The sequence below is a fragment of the Schistocerca piceifrons genome, chromosome 1 (assembly GCF_021461385.2).
Source record: "Schistocerca piceifrons isolate TAMUIC-IGC-003096 chromosome 1, iqSchPice1.1, whole genome shotgun sequence".
Classification (NCBI taxonomy): Eukaryota; Metazoa; Arthropoda; class Insecta; order Orthoptera; family Acrididae; genus Schistocerca; species Schistocerca piceifrons.
This window is the reverse complement of record NC_060138.1, coordinates 535,371,550-535,390,918: the sequence shown is the minus strand read 5'-3', so window position 1 is coordinate 535,390,918 and position 19,369 is coordinate 535,371,550. Positions and strand designations below refer to the sequence as shown.

Sequence of the window (19,369 nt, the reverse complement as noted above, 5' to 3'; positions counted from 1 at the left end):
GACCCCCATAATGGCTCTTATGTGGTCTCTGTGGTGCATGATGAAGTTATCTGTTTAGCTCTGGACAAGAAAATGTACCAGAAGGCTTTACTGTGTTGAAACCCCCATTGGCTGAAGATTTGCAAATAGCACTATATTTTGAGGTTTCTTGGGCAGCAGGTGACCAAACTGAAGTGTGGGGTGATGCGGCAGTAGTGTCAAAAGATGTTCCCACTAGGTGGACAGATAGTTTACACGAGGAAGTGGCAGTAGCAGTGGCAAACATGCGGGCTCAGTGCCAAGCTGACCAAGGCTGGGCCAAGCAGTCACAGCCACAACTGCCACAGCACCTGTGTCAGCATTCTCCATTTCCATCTTGTCCTTTCTGTTTTATCCAGCACAAACATTCAGCATGCCATGAACGCTGGGTTACTTGTAATGGTTGCAGGAAGAAAGGCTACACTGCCTCCGTGTGTTGGTCACCAACGGTTGCTCAGGATATGGGCATGGACGTAAACTGTGTGACTCTAATGCTTGCGACTTCCCCCAAATTGTTTAGTGAGTTAAGTGTTTTTCGCCAAGTGACCCAGCTACGGGTCAACAAAGGTGCTGCAGTGACATTATGGATTTCTCAACCCCCCTTGAGTTTATGGTCACCACTGATGACACCACTCACACAGAAGCTGGTCAGCTATAACACACAGAGCATTGCACTATTGGGACAATTTACGGCATTCTGTTACATTTTTGGTGGTTGCTCATGCTGGTGTTGAGAACTTGTTCAGGATGGAGGCATTTCAGGCATTTGGATTTTCTGTCAATGACACAATTCACCTTGTGTCCGATCAGGTACTGTATTCCCAATTGGAAACACTGTGTGAGGAGTTTTTGGAGTAGTTTTTGGAAGACACAGGGTGTGCTATGAATTTTTCTGCTCATATTTCTTTGAAATTCATGGCTTGGCCTTGTTTTTGTTGTGTCTGTCCTATTCCTATCAACCTGAAAGATCAAGTGAAAGCAGAACTGGACAGACTTCGACCTCTAGCGATGATGCAACCTGTTATGGGTATTGAATGGTTGTCTCTGCTGGCTGTAGGTTGGAAACCATTGGGAAACGTTTTCTCTATGGTGACATCAATACTACTGTCAACATGCAGGCAATCGTGGACACGTATCCTCTTCGATGCCAGGAGGAACTGTTGGCAAAATCATCGGGTTGCCAGCACTTTTGTAAAATTGGTTTGTCTGAAGCATATCTGCAGGTTTCTGTGGACTAAGTACATCAGCGAGCTCTGGTTTTAAATACTCCTTTGGGTCTCTATGGATATTTGCACCTTCCTTTTGATGTAGCTAACATCCCTGCTATTTTCCAACAATTTTTAGAGCAATTGACTGTGCTTGTCCCAGAATGCATTAATTTTCTGGACGATATTGTTGTGATGCACTCTTCCACAGCTGATCATTTGGAAAATTTGTACACTTTGTTCTCTTTCTTGTAATGTAATCTCAGATTTTTCAACCTTCTATTGTTTATTTGGTGTTCGAGGTCTCGTAGGATGGGGCTCTCCCCCTGCTGGACCACATCTCTGCTGTTATGTCTGTGCCTTGCCCCTTGTTCATGAAGGAATTTCAGCCCTTCCTAGGGAAGATAGCGTACTACCATAATAAATTCCTGTTGGGGGCAGCCACATTGGCCCACCCGTCACATGCATTGTTATGCAAGAATATACCTTTCCGCTGGAGCCCAGATTGCAAGTGTGCTTTTCAAATGTTGAAATCCAACTACTTTTGGCCCCTTGTTTAGTTACGTTCTCTCCAGACCACCATATAATGTTGGTGACTGACGCCTCACAGTATGGTGTCAGCATGGTCCTCGCGCACCAGTATGCTGATAGCTCTGAACGACCTGTTACATTTGCCTTTAAATCTCTGACACTGGCCTGGTGTTACTCTCAGGTGGAAAAAAAGGCTCTTGGCATCGCCCATACTTTCAAGAAATTTCTTGTTGTTTAGTGTGGCTCCAAGTTTCACCTTATTACTGACCATAAACCCTTGTTTCCTCGTTTAACCCTCACACTTCCTTGCCTGACAGGGTAGCACATTGCCTACATTGCTGGTGCTTTTCTTTTCTTGCTACAATTATGAAATCCATTTTTGACCTATGTCTAAACGTGCTTATGCAGACATCATGCCCCACCTTCCTGTGGGTCTGATCCTAACTTTGATCGTGAAGAATTGCTTTGCTTCCACTGAAATGCACACAGCAATCGATGTTTCCCAGTTATGGGCTCGCACATAGCAGCTGCTGTTGCTGCCAACTTTGTTCTCTGCCAGGTGGTTTGGTTTGTGCGAAAGGGCTGGCCAGATAAATAGCTGGGTTGGGCTTTGGACCCTTTGTGCAACTAATTTTCTGTGTGGTATTGCCTGTTTGTTTTGATGGTGTTTTGCTGTTGTCCATGGAAGGCCTATCTCCCAGAGCAGTTATTCCTGCTGCATTATGGCACAACGTTCCATCTCTTCCACATCTGGGACATTGGGGAATTTTGCACACTAAACTGTAGCTAGAAGACATGTTTTTTGGCCAGGGATTGATGGCAAAATTGTCCATTTTATCACAGTGTGCCCGACAACAAGTAGCCCTCTGAGTGTCTCTGTCCCCCTGGCCTGCTTCGTGCCAGCCATGGGAATGCATTGGTGTAGACTTTGTGAGTCCCTTCTTGAATTCCTATTGGCTCTTGGTTGTGGATGCATTTTCTCAGTTTCTTTATATTCTCTGGTGTTTGTCGACATTGGCTGAGGTCACAATTTGTATTATGTTGAGAGTTTTTTTTCTATTGAGGGGTTGCCTTATGCCTTACTTTCTGATAGTGGCCCCCAGTTTATTTCTCATACGTTTCAGTTGGTTTGTTCCCATCTCAGCATTCATATGTTTTGGCTCCACCATTCCACCAACAATGAAATGGCAAGGCAGAATGACTAGTGTGTACATTCATGTCCCAAATTAAAAACTTTGTTGTGGATTCTTCATCAGATGACACACTTTTCCATTTTCTGAGTATCTATTGCTGCATGCCTATGGGGGAGCAGAGCCTGCCTGAGTTGCTTCACAGCTGGCAGCCGTGCATGCTCCTCTACCTTCTGTGGCCTGTGCCACACCTTCCATTGTAAGGTTCATCTGGTCTCTTCACACCAGGATTGTTGGCATGGACGCAGGTTTGGTTCTTCAGCCCCAGAGGATATTACCTACAGTTTTCCACTGCTGGGTATGCCATCTGTGTGGTGTCCATATATATATATATATATATATATATATATATATGCATGGAGCAGCACTAACTGGCTCTCTTTTGTGTCTTCCCAGTGTGCTTATCACATTAGTGCACTATGTCTTGTTGCTCGGGAATTGTTACTTGGGAATCCACGGGAGTCTGTTTCCTGTTGTAGTTTAGTGCTTTATGAATAAAGCCTTATTTGGGTTACTTTGGTCTGGTATTGTGTACTATGTAGTAACTACACTTATTTAACATATTTTTTATTTCAATTTGTTGTATACAATTTAAAGCAATTGCACCACAGATGAAAGTGCTGTCAATATGCAAAGCCAAGTTTGTTGTGAGCAGGGTGCAGGAAGAATGCCAATAATGATATCCACAAAATCCAAGTCCACAGTAGCAACTAGATATGAAAAGTGTTTACTTATGCATCATACTATACTAAACTGAGCTGTGACAGCTGGCTTAGCCTGAGGCTGTCAGTGGCGCAGCCTGTATGACCCACATGCTGCACCCCTGGCAGTGTTCCGCACTCATGAGCTGCAACAGCTCTGATCTGCTGTTGATGTCCTCCACTGGCAGGGATAATAAATTTGGCATGTAGGTCCAAACATGTCCTCATCAGTGAGAATGTCAGTGTTCAGGAATGGGAGGGATGTCAGAACTCTCTGCAGTCAGACCCAGTATCATTGATTCAATATTTACACCGCCAGGAGCACCAGTTGAAGATGGCGGGGGTGGCAGAGGTTTCAGCAAGCTCGTGGAAGCAGATTGCCTTAGTACCATCGGGGTGAGGGACAGATGGGCCAGAGGGAGTGATTCCATCTTCATAGACTCCAAAACCATGACTGCCTTGCGTACCTGCCAGTGAAATGTGGCATGGGTTAGGAGGTCGTACCAAGGTGCAGGAGACAGTGAGAGGGGGCAAGAGGGCCTGGCTGGTTGTGACCCTGGTGTCTGGTGGAGAGGTCAGAGGCAGAGGAAAGAGCAGGGGTACTGATTGCGACTGTGGTCGTGGCCATGGCTGATTGCAATGGTGGGTCAGATGACATGCCCGGCCATGACGTCATACAGCTGACAGCCTCTGTTGTCTATGGCGACCCCTTCAGACCACCGTGGATGCCAGCTGAATGGGCGTCCCGACACAGCTGCCCTAAAAAGTAGGTGAGGTTGTATGGGAGATGGACACACTGCTTGGGATGCAGGAAGTCTAACAGGGTGTGATGATGGTTCTTTGCAGTATCTTGACAGGGGTGGACCTATACACCATCAGGAAATCATGCAAAACCTCCTTGCTCAATGATGTCTGTAAGGCCTTCCCCATCTGGATCTTGAACGTGAGAATCATCCACTTACCCTTTGCATTGGAGCTGGTGTGAAAAATGGAAATGGTCACATGTTTGATATTATTACGATGACAGAAGGCCTGAAAATGAGTCACCCTAAATTGGGGCCTGTTTTCTAACATCAGGGTGCAAGGTTCCCCCTCAGTGATGATAGTTCCCTCGAGGACACAGGTGGTAGCAGGGTGGTTTGCCACCAATCATGTAGTCCCTTGAAACGGACTGGTGAACTCAACATAGACCCTCTCCCAGAGGTGGTTGGTATGGAGCCATGGTGAAAATCATTTTGCTGGGGACACTTGACTGAGGGAGTAGCCATAGTAGGAGCACATGCAAGTGTGTGCAATATTGGCATGTGTGCAATATTGACATCAGTGCCTGGTGAATAAACATGCTGCCTCACCAATGCCTCTGTGTGTGTCATCCCCCAATGTTACACATGAAAGAACTGGAGGATGTGGGGCTAGAGTTGGGGTGGTTTGGGGAATGAGCAGTCAGAGACCTCTGTGGTAGTGTGGTGCAAAATAATTTCAAAAAGCCTTTTGGGAAACTTTCTCCAGGCACCATTGCTGGACTGTTGCAAAATCTTCCTCAGGACAGGGTGCAGGGCCTTGCTGAGGCTACCATATGCACTGCCAATTGAGATTTGTCCAGGACAGGGCATCTGTGATGGCATGTTGGGCAGAGGGGTGCTTGTGTGTGTGTGGGGGGGGGGGGGGGGAGAGGAGGGGCAAAAAAGGGGATTTTGGGATTTTGTAGTGGTGTCCACTCAAGAACAACACCCAGTGCTGCCGATGCTGTACTATCTTCTCCGGGGGCTTAGAACGATGCCGGTATAAGGAAATTAACAGTTTGTGGTTGGTCAGCAGTTGGAATTTGCTGCCATACAAATACTCTTGAAATTTCTTGAACCCATAAATGATCACTAAAGGCCCTTTCTCAACTTGGGAATATTTGAGCTGTGCAGTGTTTAATGTTTTGGAGCCAAAAGAAATTGGCCACTCAGAACCATCTGACAGCTTATGGGAATTGTTCTAAACACTTCTGGAAAATGGTGAGTGCACTTGCAACCCTATACGGTAAGCGACTGTACATAAATAAGCTGAACAGCTCATTTAAGACTGGAAACTTATGTGAAGCATCATGTGGCATTTGGAGATATGCATTCTTTAAATCTGTGTCTGAATAATAGTGGCTCCCACTCAGTTTAGCCAACAACTACTTTGGGGGAAGCAGTAGATATAGATCAGTATTAGGATTGGGAATTAGTAGCGGACTTAAAGTCACCACCAATATACACTCCTGGAAATGGAAAAAAGAACACATTGACACCGGGGTGTCAGACCCTCCATACTTGCTCCGGACACGGCGAGAGGGCTGTACAAGCAATGATCACACGCACGGCACAGCGGACACACCAGGAACCGCGGTGTTGGCCGTCGAATAGCGCTAGCTGCGCAGCATTTGTGCACCGCCGCCGTCAGTGTCAGCCAGTTTGCCGTGGCATACGGAGCTCCATCGCAGTCTTTAACACTGGTAGCATGCCGCGACAGCGTGGACGTGAACCGTATGTGCAGTTGACGGACTTTGAGCGAGGGCGTATAGTGGGCATGCGGGAGGCCGGGTGGACGTACAGCCGAATTGCTCAACACGTGGGGCGTGAGGTCTCCACAGTACATCGATGTTGTCGCCAGTGGTCGGCGGAAGGTGCACGTGCCCGTCGACCTGGGACCGGACCGCAGCGACGCACGGATGCACGCCAAGACCGTAGGGTCCTACGCAGTGCCGTAGGGGACCGCACCGCCACTTCCTAGCAAATTAGGGACACTGTTGCTCCTGGGGTATCGGCGAGGACCATTCGCAACCGTCTCCATGAAGCTGGGCTACGGTCCCGCACACCGTTAGGCCGTCTTCCGCTCACGCCCCAACATCGTGCAGCCCGCCTCCAGTGGTGTCGCGATAGGCGTGAATGGAGGGACGAATGGAGACGTGTCGTCTTCAGCGATGAGAGTCGCTTCTGCCTTGGTGCCAATGATGGTCGTATGCGTGTTTGGCGCCGTGCAGGTGAGCGCCACAATCAGGACTGCATACGACCGAGGCACACAGGGCCAACACCCGGCATCATGGTGTGGGGAGCGATCTCCTAGACTGGCCGTACACCACTGGTGATCGTCGAGGGGACACTGAATAGGGCACGGTACATCCAAACCGTCATCGAACCCATCGTTCTACCATTCCTAGACCGGCAAGGGAACTTGCTGTTCCAACGGGACAATGCACGTCCGCATGTATCCCGTGCCACCCAACGTGCTCTAGAAGGTGTAAGTCAACTACCCTGGCCAGCAAGATCTCCGGATCTGTCCCCCATTGAGCATGTTTGGGACTGGATGAAGCGTCGTCTCACGCGGTCTGCACGTCCAGCACGAACGCTGGTCCAACTGAGGCGCCAGGTGGAAATGGCATGGCAAGCCGTTCCACAGGACTACATCCAGCATCTCTACGATCGTCTCCATGGGAGAATACCAGCCTGCATTGCTGCGAAAGGTGGATATACACTGTACTAGTGCCGACATTGTGCATGCTCTGTTGCCTGTGTCTATGTGCCTGTGGTTCTGTCAGTGTGATCATGTGATGTATCTGTCCCCAGGAATGTGTCAATAAAGTTTCCCCTTCCTGGGACAATGAATTCACGGTGTTCTTATTTCAATTTCCAGGAGTGTATAACAAACTGTTTGGTTTTCAATGACAACCATAGGCACTGCCCATTGAATGGTGGAAAATGAGGAATTAATGCCTCGGTTCTAAAGCTGTGTGAGTTCTACCCAAACAGCCTTATGGACTGCATACAGAAATAGGTGAGCTAGGCAAAATTTAGGCACCACAGAGGGCCTCAGAGAAATGTGAACCGTTACAGGGACACATGAGTGTTGGTTCAAAAATCCCCATACATGAAGTACACAGGGCATCAAGATGGGGGGAAAAAAAAAAAAAAAAACAAAAAACAGTGTGTCTGGCACAAGATCAACTTGGTTCTCCACTTTGATCTCAAAACCTAAAATGTTAGTAGCAGTAGGGGAGCACACACAACTAAAAGCTTTAGTTTCTGTACTTAGTCACTAGTGACAGTGCCCCGAGGAGAGGCATGGTCCTGCAGCAGTAAGACAGAACCTGGCACTGGGTCTGACACAATGGAAGCAAATTGAGCCAGCTATATGTGTCCTCTTGATTAAAGATATGGCAGCACTGGAGTCCAGCTGGAATTCCTCTGACTGGCCAAACAGCATCAAGTCCAAAGTGGTCTTTCACAGTGGCACAGGCATCTACTGCACTGCAGCTGTGTCAGTGTGGATTGCCATATTGTCGCCTTGCCACAACTGAGCACGCGGGAGGCTGCCAGGTAACTGCACTCGCTGCAGGCCCAACAGGTTGCCATACAGTTGGGGCTATAGCTTCTGTCATGTCCACTGCCGCACTCAGGACAGGATTGGAATTTCACTGACGTGTGTGACAAATTATGTGATGCTGAGGGAAGAGCATTTATGACATGTCCTGTTAACAGTACAAAAAAGTGCACTCCATGCTGAGAGGGGAGCTGATTGATAGATGTACTTAAGTATCTCATGGAAAGCCAGTGATCCAGATGTCTTAAACTGGAGTGAAACTTGGAGGCACGATTAGAGTATGATGAGTCAAAATCATCAGTTGACTGCTGCCTGTGATGGTAACAAACAACTTGGGGAAACCTCAAAAGATTTAGCAAGTTTAAGCACTTCACCAAGACTAGGATCAGACTTAGCCAAAGCTCCCTCCCTCCTGCCATGCCAGGGCCAAAGCATACAATCACATCTTGAATCAATGGTTCTCCATACAAAACATTACAATTCTGGCATATGAAGTTGCACTTGCATGCAAGATCCTGCAAATTGGCTGCCCAAATGGAGTAAGACTGTCCGTGTTGTTTATGACATTGATTAAACTTTAAGCTTACCTCAGCAATTTATGAGGTGCAACAATAAAGTAATGAGACTGATGTGGAAAAAAATGTTACTTGCCGTTTTAGTCAAGTTTAGTGTTGTCTCCTTCAAAGTAGTTCCCTTCTGATTGCACACACTTTTTTCAGCACTTCTGCCGTTGATGGTAACATTTCTGGAACTCATCTTCTGTAATATCCTCTAAGACCCTTGTCACAGATTTTTGGACGTCTTGTGTTGTTTGAAAACGGCGTCCCTTGACTGCCATTTTGACTCTTGGAAATAGAAAAACGTTGCAGGGAGCAATATCTGGTGAATAAGGTGGCTGTAGTGTGCTGAAATTTGTTTTGAGGTTAAAAATTGCTGTACTGACAGAGCAGTATGGGATGGTGCATTATCGTGATGCAGAATCCAATTATCAGCAATGTTGAAATGGACACGAAGAACTCTTTTACAAAGTCTTTCTAAAATTTCTTTGTAGTAATATTGGTTAACTGTTTGTCCAGGAGGCACCCACTCTTTATGAACAATTCCCTTGGAATCAAAGATGCACACCAGCATGCATTTCACTTTTGACTTTGACATGCGAGCTTTTTTTGGTCTGGGTGGTCCCTTTGAGCACCTTGAGCACCATTGCGAACTTTGGGGTTTTGTCTCTGGATCGTGCTGTAAAAAAACAACTTTCATCACCAGTAATAACATGGCTCAACAATTTTGGATTGATTTCCGTTTGCTCTAACAGATCAGCTGCCACATTTTTCCGTGTTTCTCGCTGTTGTGGTGTGAGATTTTTGCACAAATCTTTCTCATACCAAGATCTTCAGTTATTGTAAGACAAACCATTTCTCGATTGATGTTCAGTTGTTCTGCAATCATTTTCATGGATAATCTTCGATCAGATCATACAAGTTCACGCACCCTGGCCAAGTTGACATCCGTCCGTGAGGTTGATGGTCGTCCAGTGCGGGCTTCATCTTCAACATTCGTTCTGCTTTCACTAAACATTTTATGCCAATGAAAAACTTGAACTCTTGACATAACCTCCTCTCCAAAAGCCTTCTGAAGCTTACCGTAAGTTGTCGTCGCGTTTTCACCCAATTTAACGCAAAAAGAAATGGCATACCATTGTGCAATATTATGCGATTCCATTTCCGTGATGAGAGACACAAACATGTGTTAACTTATTACAGCACAACTCACGACTGAGCAGTTGCATTGATGTGAGACGTGGACTAGAAGCAGCTTATAGGCCAAGGTCAAAAATATTGTGCCTACACAAGTCTGCAGGGTTGTCACATCTTGCAAAGAAAATCAGTCTCATTACTTTATTGTCGCACCTTGTATATCTGCTGATTGTAGTATTTTTTAACAGAGCATAGGAATAATTGAAAGACAATTCGCTGTCGTCCAAGAGTGCTTGCAGTTTCCATAGCACTTAGTATAAATGACTACTAGGTGACAAGAATAAATCACATTGTCGCTCACTGGAATGTCATAAGCATGACAATGCAGTTCAAGATGTTGGAGATACATGTCTCAACTCTCTGACAACTCATCAAATGCAGAAAAGGGAGGGGGGGGGGGGGGGTCACAGTTGTGACAACCAGGTGACATAGTTGTTGGTGCTTAACCACTAGCTGCAGGAGAGCAGCGTGCTGTCCCTGCTGGGTGCAGACTAGGGGTCCATAACAATTGGAATGCCTCCGATCTGCTATTAATATCCTCTGCTAGCAGGAATATTAAACAATTATCATCTGGGGTAGTCCATGTATAGTAAATAAAGTGGCCATTCTGTAAGAAGGAGATGTGAGACTGAATAAAGAAGATGACCACACGTCTTGCAGAAGGCCTTTTTAAGGATCTTGTGATACTTACAAACATTTCGCAAGACATTTGTTCCTTAAGGGTTTTTGTTGCCAACAATAAAAACTGGTTTCAGCTGAACTGTGATTTACAAAACCACACCATAAGACCCAAAAATAATGTTAATGCATACTTTGTCCCCGTATTTTAGTTTCAGAATGGAATATGCACTCAGTTGTGAAAGTATTCAACAAGTTTCCATCTAACGGAAAGTTAGAAATTGTGGATATTATCAGGTCAAAAGAAAATTTTAAACGTACCCCACCAGCCACTGTTTTTACAAATTGTCTGAATATTCACATTCAAGGATTGAAAAATTCCATTAGCTACTTGACACATGTTTATTTTAAGCTGCATGACAAGTGGTAATTTTACTGTAATAGGCAACTTGTTTTGTCAAAAAATACAAATGTAATCAAATAAATATTAAACTACCACAAAAGATAAATAATAACTATTTAATGTAACTGTATAGGAAGGTCCACAACCCCCCTCCCTCCCAACCCCAAAAAAGTGCTGTCTTCCTTTCTAATGTAAGTTCAGTTACTGTTAGCATGTGTTTAAGCATTATAGTGATACCTTATTGTTAATACAATATACGGATTTAGTTTCTGTTACCTGGTTTCCTTTTGTTAATGTATACCTTGATTCATTCCACATCCCTGTGGGTTCCTCTTCTTGGTGGAACCTACAAAACATGATGATAGCTTCAATGAATAGTCAACCCTCACAATACTTTCTTGTTTCCTGTAAACCAAACAGAACATGTTTGATTTGTAGTAGAGATTGGAGTAGCTTTTTTGTGGTGTAACATCTAACCAAAAACTAATCAGCTGCAAATAACCTGATTAAGGCTTTTCATTTTGTGAGTGTTTGAATATATCACAGCTACAAATATATTTATATGCCTGGCCAATGAAAACATGTCAGATATGAATGTAAATGGCGTAAACTTTAAAAACAAACTTTCCTCAGTCATAAAATGAAGTCACTTGGGACTTGTTGACCTTGTTACTTCGGGTTTTTTTATTTTAACTTTTTTTTATTTTTGAAGTATTCCTAACACTCTCAGTGCATACCAAAAGCTCAGCAGTCAAATATTTAACAGTGTGTGGTACCTTCCGTTGGGTCATAATATATTTGTTTTGCTGTTTTCGTACCAGTGGTCTAGTACTTAGTCTCTGATGATTCTCACACAGTTAGAGAGACTCATCTTAGTGTCACTCTATGTTAACCAGTCTTGAAGATTCCGTTTAGTGAACACAACCACCCTGTAGTATGACAATTTCCATGCATTACCTGCGTATGAAGTTTCTATGTTTCTTTTTAAGAAAAACAACAACAACAACTCCCATTGAAAGACACTCTGTTTCCCCCATTTGCATTTACCAAATTTTAGCAAATCAGGGGTGTATATAATTTCTGTGTGGACAGTTTACAATTTGAAAGGCAAAGGTCCCGAGTTTGAGTCCCAGTTTGGCACACAGTTTTAATCTACAAGGAAGTTTCATGTCAGCACACACTCTGCAGCAGAGTGAAAATTTTATTCTGGAGTTTACAATTTCTAGCTCCTACTAGGTATTTTGTATAATGCTGCATTAAAGAAAAGCCTATACTGCAATTATTTTTATGACTATCATGTCACATTTGCTTTGTATATTTTCACCTTTTTGTGTATATGAAATGTACAGTGCTATTCATAATGAAGGAACAGATTTCAAACAATAATTGCTTCCAAACTACAAAAAATAGAAAAAAATTCCAAAGTTCCTGGAAAGAGAAAAGTTCAAATTTTTATGCATTTAATGTGAGCAGTATGCATTACACAACAAATATCAAAATGCTGCCTCATTTCTTGCCACACATGAAGCAGCTGGCCTCTCATTATTGAATACACAGCTTCAATAATGCAGTGTTGCAGACTTTTAAGATTATCAGCATAGGGAGGACAAAAATACGGTCTTTTACGTAACCTCACAGATAAATGTCATAAGCTTTTGTATGTCCATCCTTTTAGCAGGAGGTCTCTGGGATGACGGCTGTTTGCTATTGTGACAAAAAATAAAAACACCTACAGCTATCCTTATGATTTTAATTTATTTTGTCTCTACCAGTTTCAATGCTTCATTGTGTCGTCTTCAGGCTATCTTTGATGTGGTACAGGTTGATAGGATCCCCTTGCGTAACCCATCAATCGCCAGCATTACTGGATACACAGAGAATGTGTCAGCAGTGACTTTTGTGACACAAAATAAAAACACCTACAGCCGTCCTTATGGTTTTAATTTATTTTGTCGCTACCAGTTTCAACGCATCATTGCGTCATCTTCAGGCTGTCTTCGATGCGGTACAGGTTGATAAGATCCCCATGCATAACCCATCAGTTGCCAGCATTGCTGGATATGCAGAGAATGTGTCAGCACACCAACCATTGATGGTTGCTAAATTAAAACCATAAGGACGGCTGTAGGTGTTTTTATTTTTTGTCACAGAAGTCACAAGGTCTGGAGACCTAGGAGGCTGCTGGTGATGAAGTTCATCTTCTGCTCCTTCCTATCCAATCCAATGTCCTGGAATGGTACCATTCAGATAACGTTGAATGTGCTTAGAGAAATGAGGTGGGGCATCATCTTGCATGCCGCTATCGGGTGGAGAAATGTAGGGTCCCCCTGAATAGGTCAGGCGTGCACTACACGGTGGAAGTGGCTACAAGGGTAGCGGAGTACGTGTGGGTGCACATGTGGGTTTTTTAGGTTAGAGAATTCCCTCCCTAGGCCCGACAAGACGCCTCCTGAGATGCGGCAAGGTAGAGGTAGGCAAAATGCAACAGGGAATAACAATATTAATTTGCTAATAGTAAACTGCAGAAGCGTCTATAGGAAGGTCCCAGAACTGCTCTCATTAATAAATGGTCACAACGCCCATATAGTACTAGGGACAGAAAGTTGGCTGAAACCAGACGTAAACAGTAATGAAATCCTGAACTCAGATTGGAATGTATACCGCAGAGACAGGCTGGACAGTGAAGGGGGAGGCGTGTTTATAGCGATAAAAAGTGCAATAGTATCGAAGGAAATTGACGGAGATCCGAAATGTGAAATAATTTGGGTGAAGGTCATGGTTAAAGCAGGCTCAGACATGGTAATTGGATGTCTCTATAGGCCCCCTGGCTCAGCAGCTGTTGTGGCTGAGCACCTGAAGGATAATTTGGAAAATATTTCGAGTAGATTTCCCCACCATGTTATAGTTGTGGGTGGAGATTTTAATTTGCCGGATATAGACTGGGAGACTCAGACGTTCATAACGGGTGGCAGGGACAAAGAATCCAGTGAAATTTTTTTAAGTGCTTTATCTGAAAACTATCTTGGGCAGTTAAAACAGAGAACCGTCTCATGGCGATAACATATTAGACCTTCTGGTGACAAACAGACCCGAACTATTTGAAACAGTTAATGCAGAACAGGGAATCAGTGATCATAAAGCGGTTACTGCATCGATGATTTCAGCCGTAAATAGAAATATTAAAAAAGGTAGGAAGATTTTTCTGTTTAGCAAAAGTGACAAAAAGCAGATTACAGAGTACCTGACGGCTCAACACAAAAGTTTTGTCTCAAGTACAGATAGTGTTGAGGATCAGTGGACAAAGTTCAAAACCATCGTACAATATGCGTTAGATGAGTATGTGCCAAGCAAGATCGTAAGAGATGGAAAATAGCCACCGTGGTACAACAACCGAGTTAGGAAACTGCTGCGGAAGCAAAGGGAACTTCACAGCAAACATAAACATAGCCAAAGCCTTGCAGGCAAACAAAAATTACACGAAGCGAAATGTAGTGTGAGGAGGTCTATGTGAGAGGCATTCAATGAATTCGAAAGTAAAGTTCTATGTACTGACTTGGCAGAAAATCGTAAGAAATTTTGGTCTTATGTCAAAGTGGTAGGTGGATTGAAAGAAAATGTCCAGACACTCTGTGACCAAATGGTACTGAAACAGAGGATGACAGACTAAAGGCTGAAATACTAAATGTCTTTTTCCATAGCTGTTTCACAGAGGAAGACTGCACTGTAGTTCCTTCTCTAGATTGTCACACAGATGACAAAATGGTAGATATCGAAATACACGACAGAGGTATAGAGAAACAATTAAAATCACTCAAAAGAGGAAAGGCTGCTGGACCTGATGGGATACCAGTTCGATTTTACACAGAGTACGGGAAGGAACTTGCCCCCCTTCTTGCAGCGGTGTACCGTAGGTGTCTAGAAGAGCGTAGCGTTCCAGAGGATTGGAAAAGGGCACAGGTCATCCCGGTTTTCAAGAAGGGACATTGAACAGATGTGCAGAACTATAGACCTATATCTCTAATGTCAATCAGTTGTAGAATTTTGGAACACATATTATGTTCGAGTATAATGACTTTTTGGGGGCTAGAAATCTACTCTGTAGGAATCAGCGTGGGTTTCGAAAAAGACGGTCGTGTGAAACCCAGCTCGCGCTATTCGTCCACGAGACTCAGAGGGCCATAGACATGGGTTCCCAGGTAGATGCCGTGTTTCTTGACTTCCGCAAGGTGTTCGATACAGTTACCCACAGTCATTTAATGAACAAAGTAAGAGCATTTGGACTATCAGACCAATTGTGTGATTGGATTGAAGAGTTCCTAGATAACAGAATGCAGCATGTCATTCTCAATGGAGAGAACTCTTCCGAAGTAAGAGTGATTTCAGGTGTGCCGCAGGGGAATGTCATAGGACCGTTGCTATTCACAATATACATAAATGACCTTGTGGATGACATCGGAAGTTCACTGAGGCTTTTTGCAGATGATGCTGTGGTGTATCGAGAGGTTGTAACAATAGAAAATTGTACTGAAATGCAGGAGGATCTGTAGCGAATTGACGCATGGTGCAGGGAATGCCAATTGAATCTCAGTGTAGACAAGTGTAATGTGCTGCAAATATATAGAAAGATAGTTCCCTTATCATTTAGCTACAAAATAGCAGGTCAGCAACCGGAAGCAGTTAATTCCATAAATTATCTGGGAGTACGCATTAGGAGTGATTTAAAATGGAATGATCATATAAAGTTGATCGTCGGTAAAGCAGATGCCAGACTGAGATTCATTGGAAGAATCCTAAGGAAATGCAATCTGAAAACAAAGGAAGTAGGTTACAGTACGCTTGTTCGCCCACTGCTTGAATACTGCTCAGCAGTGTGGGATCCGTACCAGATAGGGTTGATAGAAGAGATAGAGAAGATCCAACGGAGAGCAGCGCACTTCATTACAGGATCATTTAGTAATCGTGAAAGCGTTACGGAGATGATAGATAAACTCCAGTGGAAGACTCTGCAGGAGAGACGCTCAGTAGCTCGGTACGGGCTTTTGTTAAAGTTTCGAGAACATACCTTCACCGAAGAGTCAAGCAGTATATTGCTCCCTCCTACGTATATCTCGCGAAGAGACCATGAGAATAAAATCAGAGAGATTAGAGCCCACACAGAAGAATACCGATAATCCTTCTTTCCACGAACAATACGAGACTGGAATAGAAGGGAGAACCGATAGAGGTACTCAGGGTACCCTCCGCCTTACACCATCAGGTGGCTTGCAGAGTATGGATGTAGATGTAGATGTAGAAGATGAAATCATTTGAATTATCTTGAAGTTGAGGAAATAACTAGTTTTGAAGCATAACCTGTCACAGTTTTCTTCCTGAAGAGGGAACTAACAGCACCAATGTGGCCATGATTGAAATGTGTACCCAGACTGTTCAAATTTTAAACTGTTGTCTGTCCAGATACGTTTGAATTATGGTGCTACCTTTTGTAATTTGGAAGCTGCAAATGTTTGAAATCTGTTTCTTCTTTCTGAATAGCCCTGTACTTGGAGATGGGAAATGGTAAACATGTATGGGTTTTATTTTGATGAATTTGGTTCAGCAATATGACTAAAAGCCAAATTAGATTTGTGAACATTCCGCATCACTGTTATGTTTCTAATATATGAACTTAAACTTGATCTCATCTTCTTGATCCATATTAAATGCATTTCATTCACTTAGGAGGACCAACACATTCCAAAATAACCACTTGCAAATTTATTAATTTATCAGTTAGTGTTTATACAGAAATTCACACCAGAGCTTTATGTTTTACTATGTGTTTCTTCCTATTTACAGTTTAGCTTGTCATCTTTTGTGAAGGACCTAAGTGGTAGATCGTTTGTTAGTGCCACAAGCCAACAGTCTACGTATAGTGTGTCAAGGCCTTGGTCAAGAGTATCACGGCGCAGGTTAGCGAGTGAAACTAACAAATAATTCTTTAGTTTAAGGACAAGCGCTTGAGCTTGATATATTTATCTATTGGTGGTCTTTTTCAGATGGAATAATTCAACACTCACAGATCCTCTTGAAGCTTCAAAGACTGCATGGCCTGTGCCATACATAGAAGCTGCATTTCTTCCAGAGTTTAAAATCAAGGGTGATGTTACTGAAAACAGCTTTGAGGTAATTAGTATAGTGCTACAACTGTTTTTTTTATGTTGTGTGTGTGTGTGTGTGTGTGTGTGTGTGTGTGTAACCTGTTTTACAAAATGTAATTTCATTTTGAAGCACATCTGTCCCACTTATCTCCTTCAGTTATTGTTTCCTTTCCTCTCGGCTCAAGTCAAAAATTGCAAGTCTATTAATACGTTCGAGTGACCCCTAAGTTGTTATTGCTATTTAACAGAGTATTTATTTACCATGAGAATTACAAAGCAAGTTTTAAGCTTTTATCATATGGACCATCTTCAGGTTAGTTCATTCCTTCTACTGTAACCAGATTTAAGAACAATAGCAGTTCATGCATGTCAAGGCATCAACGGGAATTACATTGTCGCCCATTCCAGGTGACAGTTGCTGTAGATGTTTATGTGTGCTTGAAGAAAGCGTATGCCTGCAAATTACATCTTTCACTTCTTCATGTAGAATGAGTCACTTGTCACCACCATCAGCAATGACAACTTTCAACAAATAGAATAATAATTCACTGAAAAACTTGCTGCAATCGTGTTTAATGCTTGCATTTGCTATGACATTCACAACAGAGTGCTCATTGGTTGTTGGAGAATGAGTGACTTAGAGGTGCAAAATCAGCTTAAACTCTACTGCATTATTCATGTCTCCAACTATAGTAGTGCATCTATTCATTGAGCACACAATATGGCATTTTATGTATAAGTAATGAGTAGAAGAAGTGATGTGGTCCAAAGTTGGTCAGCGTAAAAACATGAAATTGGCAACCACCAAAGCCTTCTATTTTGATCCTGACATTAAGTAAATAATCTTTTAAGATTCGAGAGTGATCATGGTTTCTGCAAGGCACAATGTCGTTTTCTAATGTTATTTTTGGTTTATGCATGAATGAAGTGTTGGAGATGCCCCATTTTGTTGTTTTTATTGTTCCATTTCTGTACTTTTTCTACTGTCTCTACACATTTTCTTTAGTCTTGACTGATTTTTAAAGGTAAAGGCATTGTTAATTCTGGTGATTAGAATTTAACATTTATTATTGAGTGTGACCATCAACCACAACACATCTATTAATTAGCATCTTCAGCAGCTTGCAGTTGCTGCAAGGTTTTGTTGATCTTTTCAATGTCCTCTGAGATGGATGTACTAAGATGGTTTTTAGTATGTAGCCACCTGCATCTATGCAACCCCTTTTTTGTCGTATCTGCAGGACTATCTCGATGGTCTGGCAAAACTGACTATGTAGTTGAGTAAAAGGTGATCGCAGTAATTGGTTCTCTCCCTGCACGTCTCTGAGTTCTGTCTTGTTATCTATCATAGCTTGTTGCTTGTCAAAAGTACCTTCAAGCTACCTGATTTCATTTTTTACTGCCCAAATATTGAAATATAGCCTTAAAGTCCACAAGTGGTCTGACACAATTATGTCTGGCTTGCATGAATAAAACTCCTCCCATGCCTCAAGTGCTTCCATCATCGTGCACCAGCTCATGAGTCCCATTAGGATGATTATCTTCATGTTCCTTTTCCCCATCATCATGGGCTTGATGCCTGGTGCTGGAACTGCCTTTCCTTGTCCTGGGATCAGATCATTCCATTCCCTAAGGTGCTGGAACTGCCTTTCCTTGTCCTGGGATCAGACCATTCCATTCCCTAAGGGAAAGGAAAGCCTAATGTTAGTTTATTGTCCCACCTCAGGCTCGAAGCGTGTAGTGATGCGTCAGGTTAGTGACTGTGCAGCCCAGTTTTTTTTTCTCATATACATTTCAATTAGTCCCTGCTTTCCTTTGAGAGAGACTGCTGACAGAGGAGGTAGCAGATCTATGACAGCTCCAGTACATTTAATGATGATGGCACCTCAATCACCTGAAATGGCCCCTGATAACATATAACAAATTTCTTTATTGTCTCGTTACGTAGATAAGGGTTGGTTATCAAGACCCTTTGGTGTACCCAATATTTTGGTAATACTGAGTTTTTGTTATGAGCCCCCTCCTGTTGCTCTAAAGCTTATGAGTTCAGTTTCTATAACTGTCATCAAATCGCTTTCAAACATTTTGAAAAATATTTTAGTTGTGAAGCATATTCTCCCTGGGATGGCTTGACAAAGTCAAAGGACAAAGGCATATTTTGACCAAAATTAACCTTATATGGGAATAGTTCCATGCTCTGATGGACTTCTGAGTTGTATGCCCCAATTACATCAGGAAGTAGACCATGCCAGTCTGTGCACTTTAATTACATTATAACTTAATATTTTATTTATTGTTCTGTGATCATCGCAGTACAGCTGTTCAGCTGTGGGTGAAGCATTGGTCCATATTTCCTTAATACTCAATAAATGTCCCAAGTGTTTCATTAGGTCAGACATGAAATTTGTTCCCTGATCAGTTATGATGGTTTAGTGTGTCATACTTCTGCGACCTTTGATTCA

At 43.1% G+C, this 19,369-nt stretch overlaps 1 protein-coding gene across 1 annotated transcript in view; it reads left to right on the top strand.

The window, feature by feature from the left end:
- The window catches only part of LOC124799026 (serine/threonine-protein kinase S6KL), an 83,051-nt gene that overhangs the window by 12,383 nt on the left and 51,299 nt on the right, over positions 1–19,369 (top strand). The window contains exons 2-3 of the mRNA XM_047262566.1: positions 16,606–16,718; positions 16,806–16,932. Coding sequence (XP_047118522.1) covers positions 16,606–16,718; positions 16,806–16,932 — 240 coding nt within the window. The remainder of the gene's footprint in view (positions 1–16,605; positions 16,719–16,805; positions 16,933–19,369) is intronic.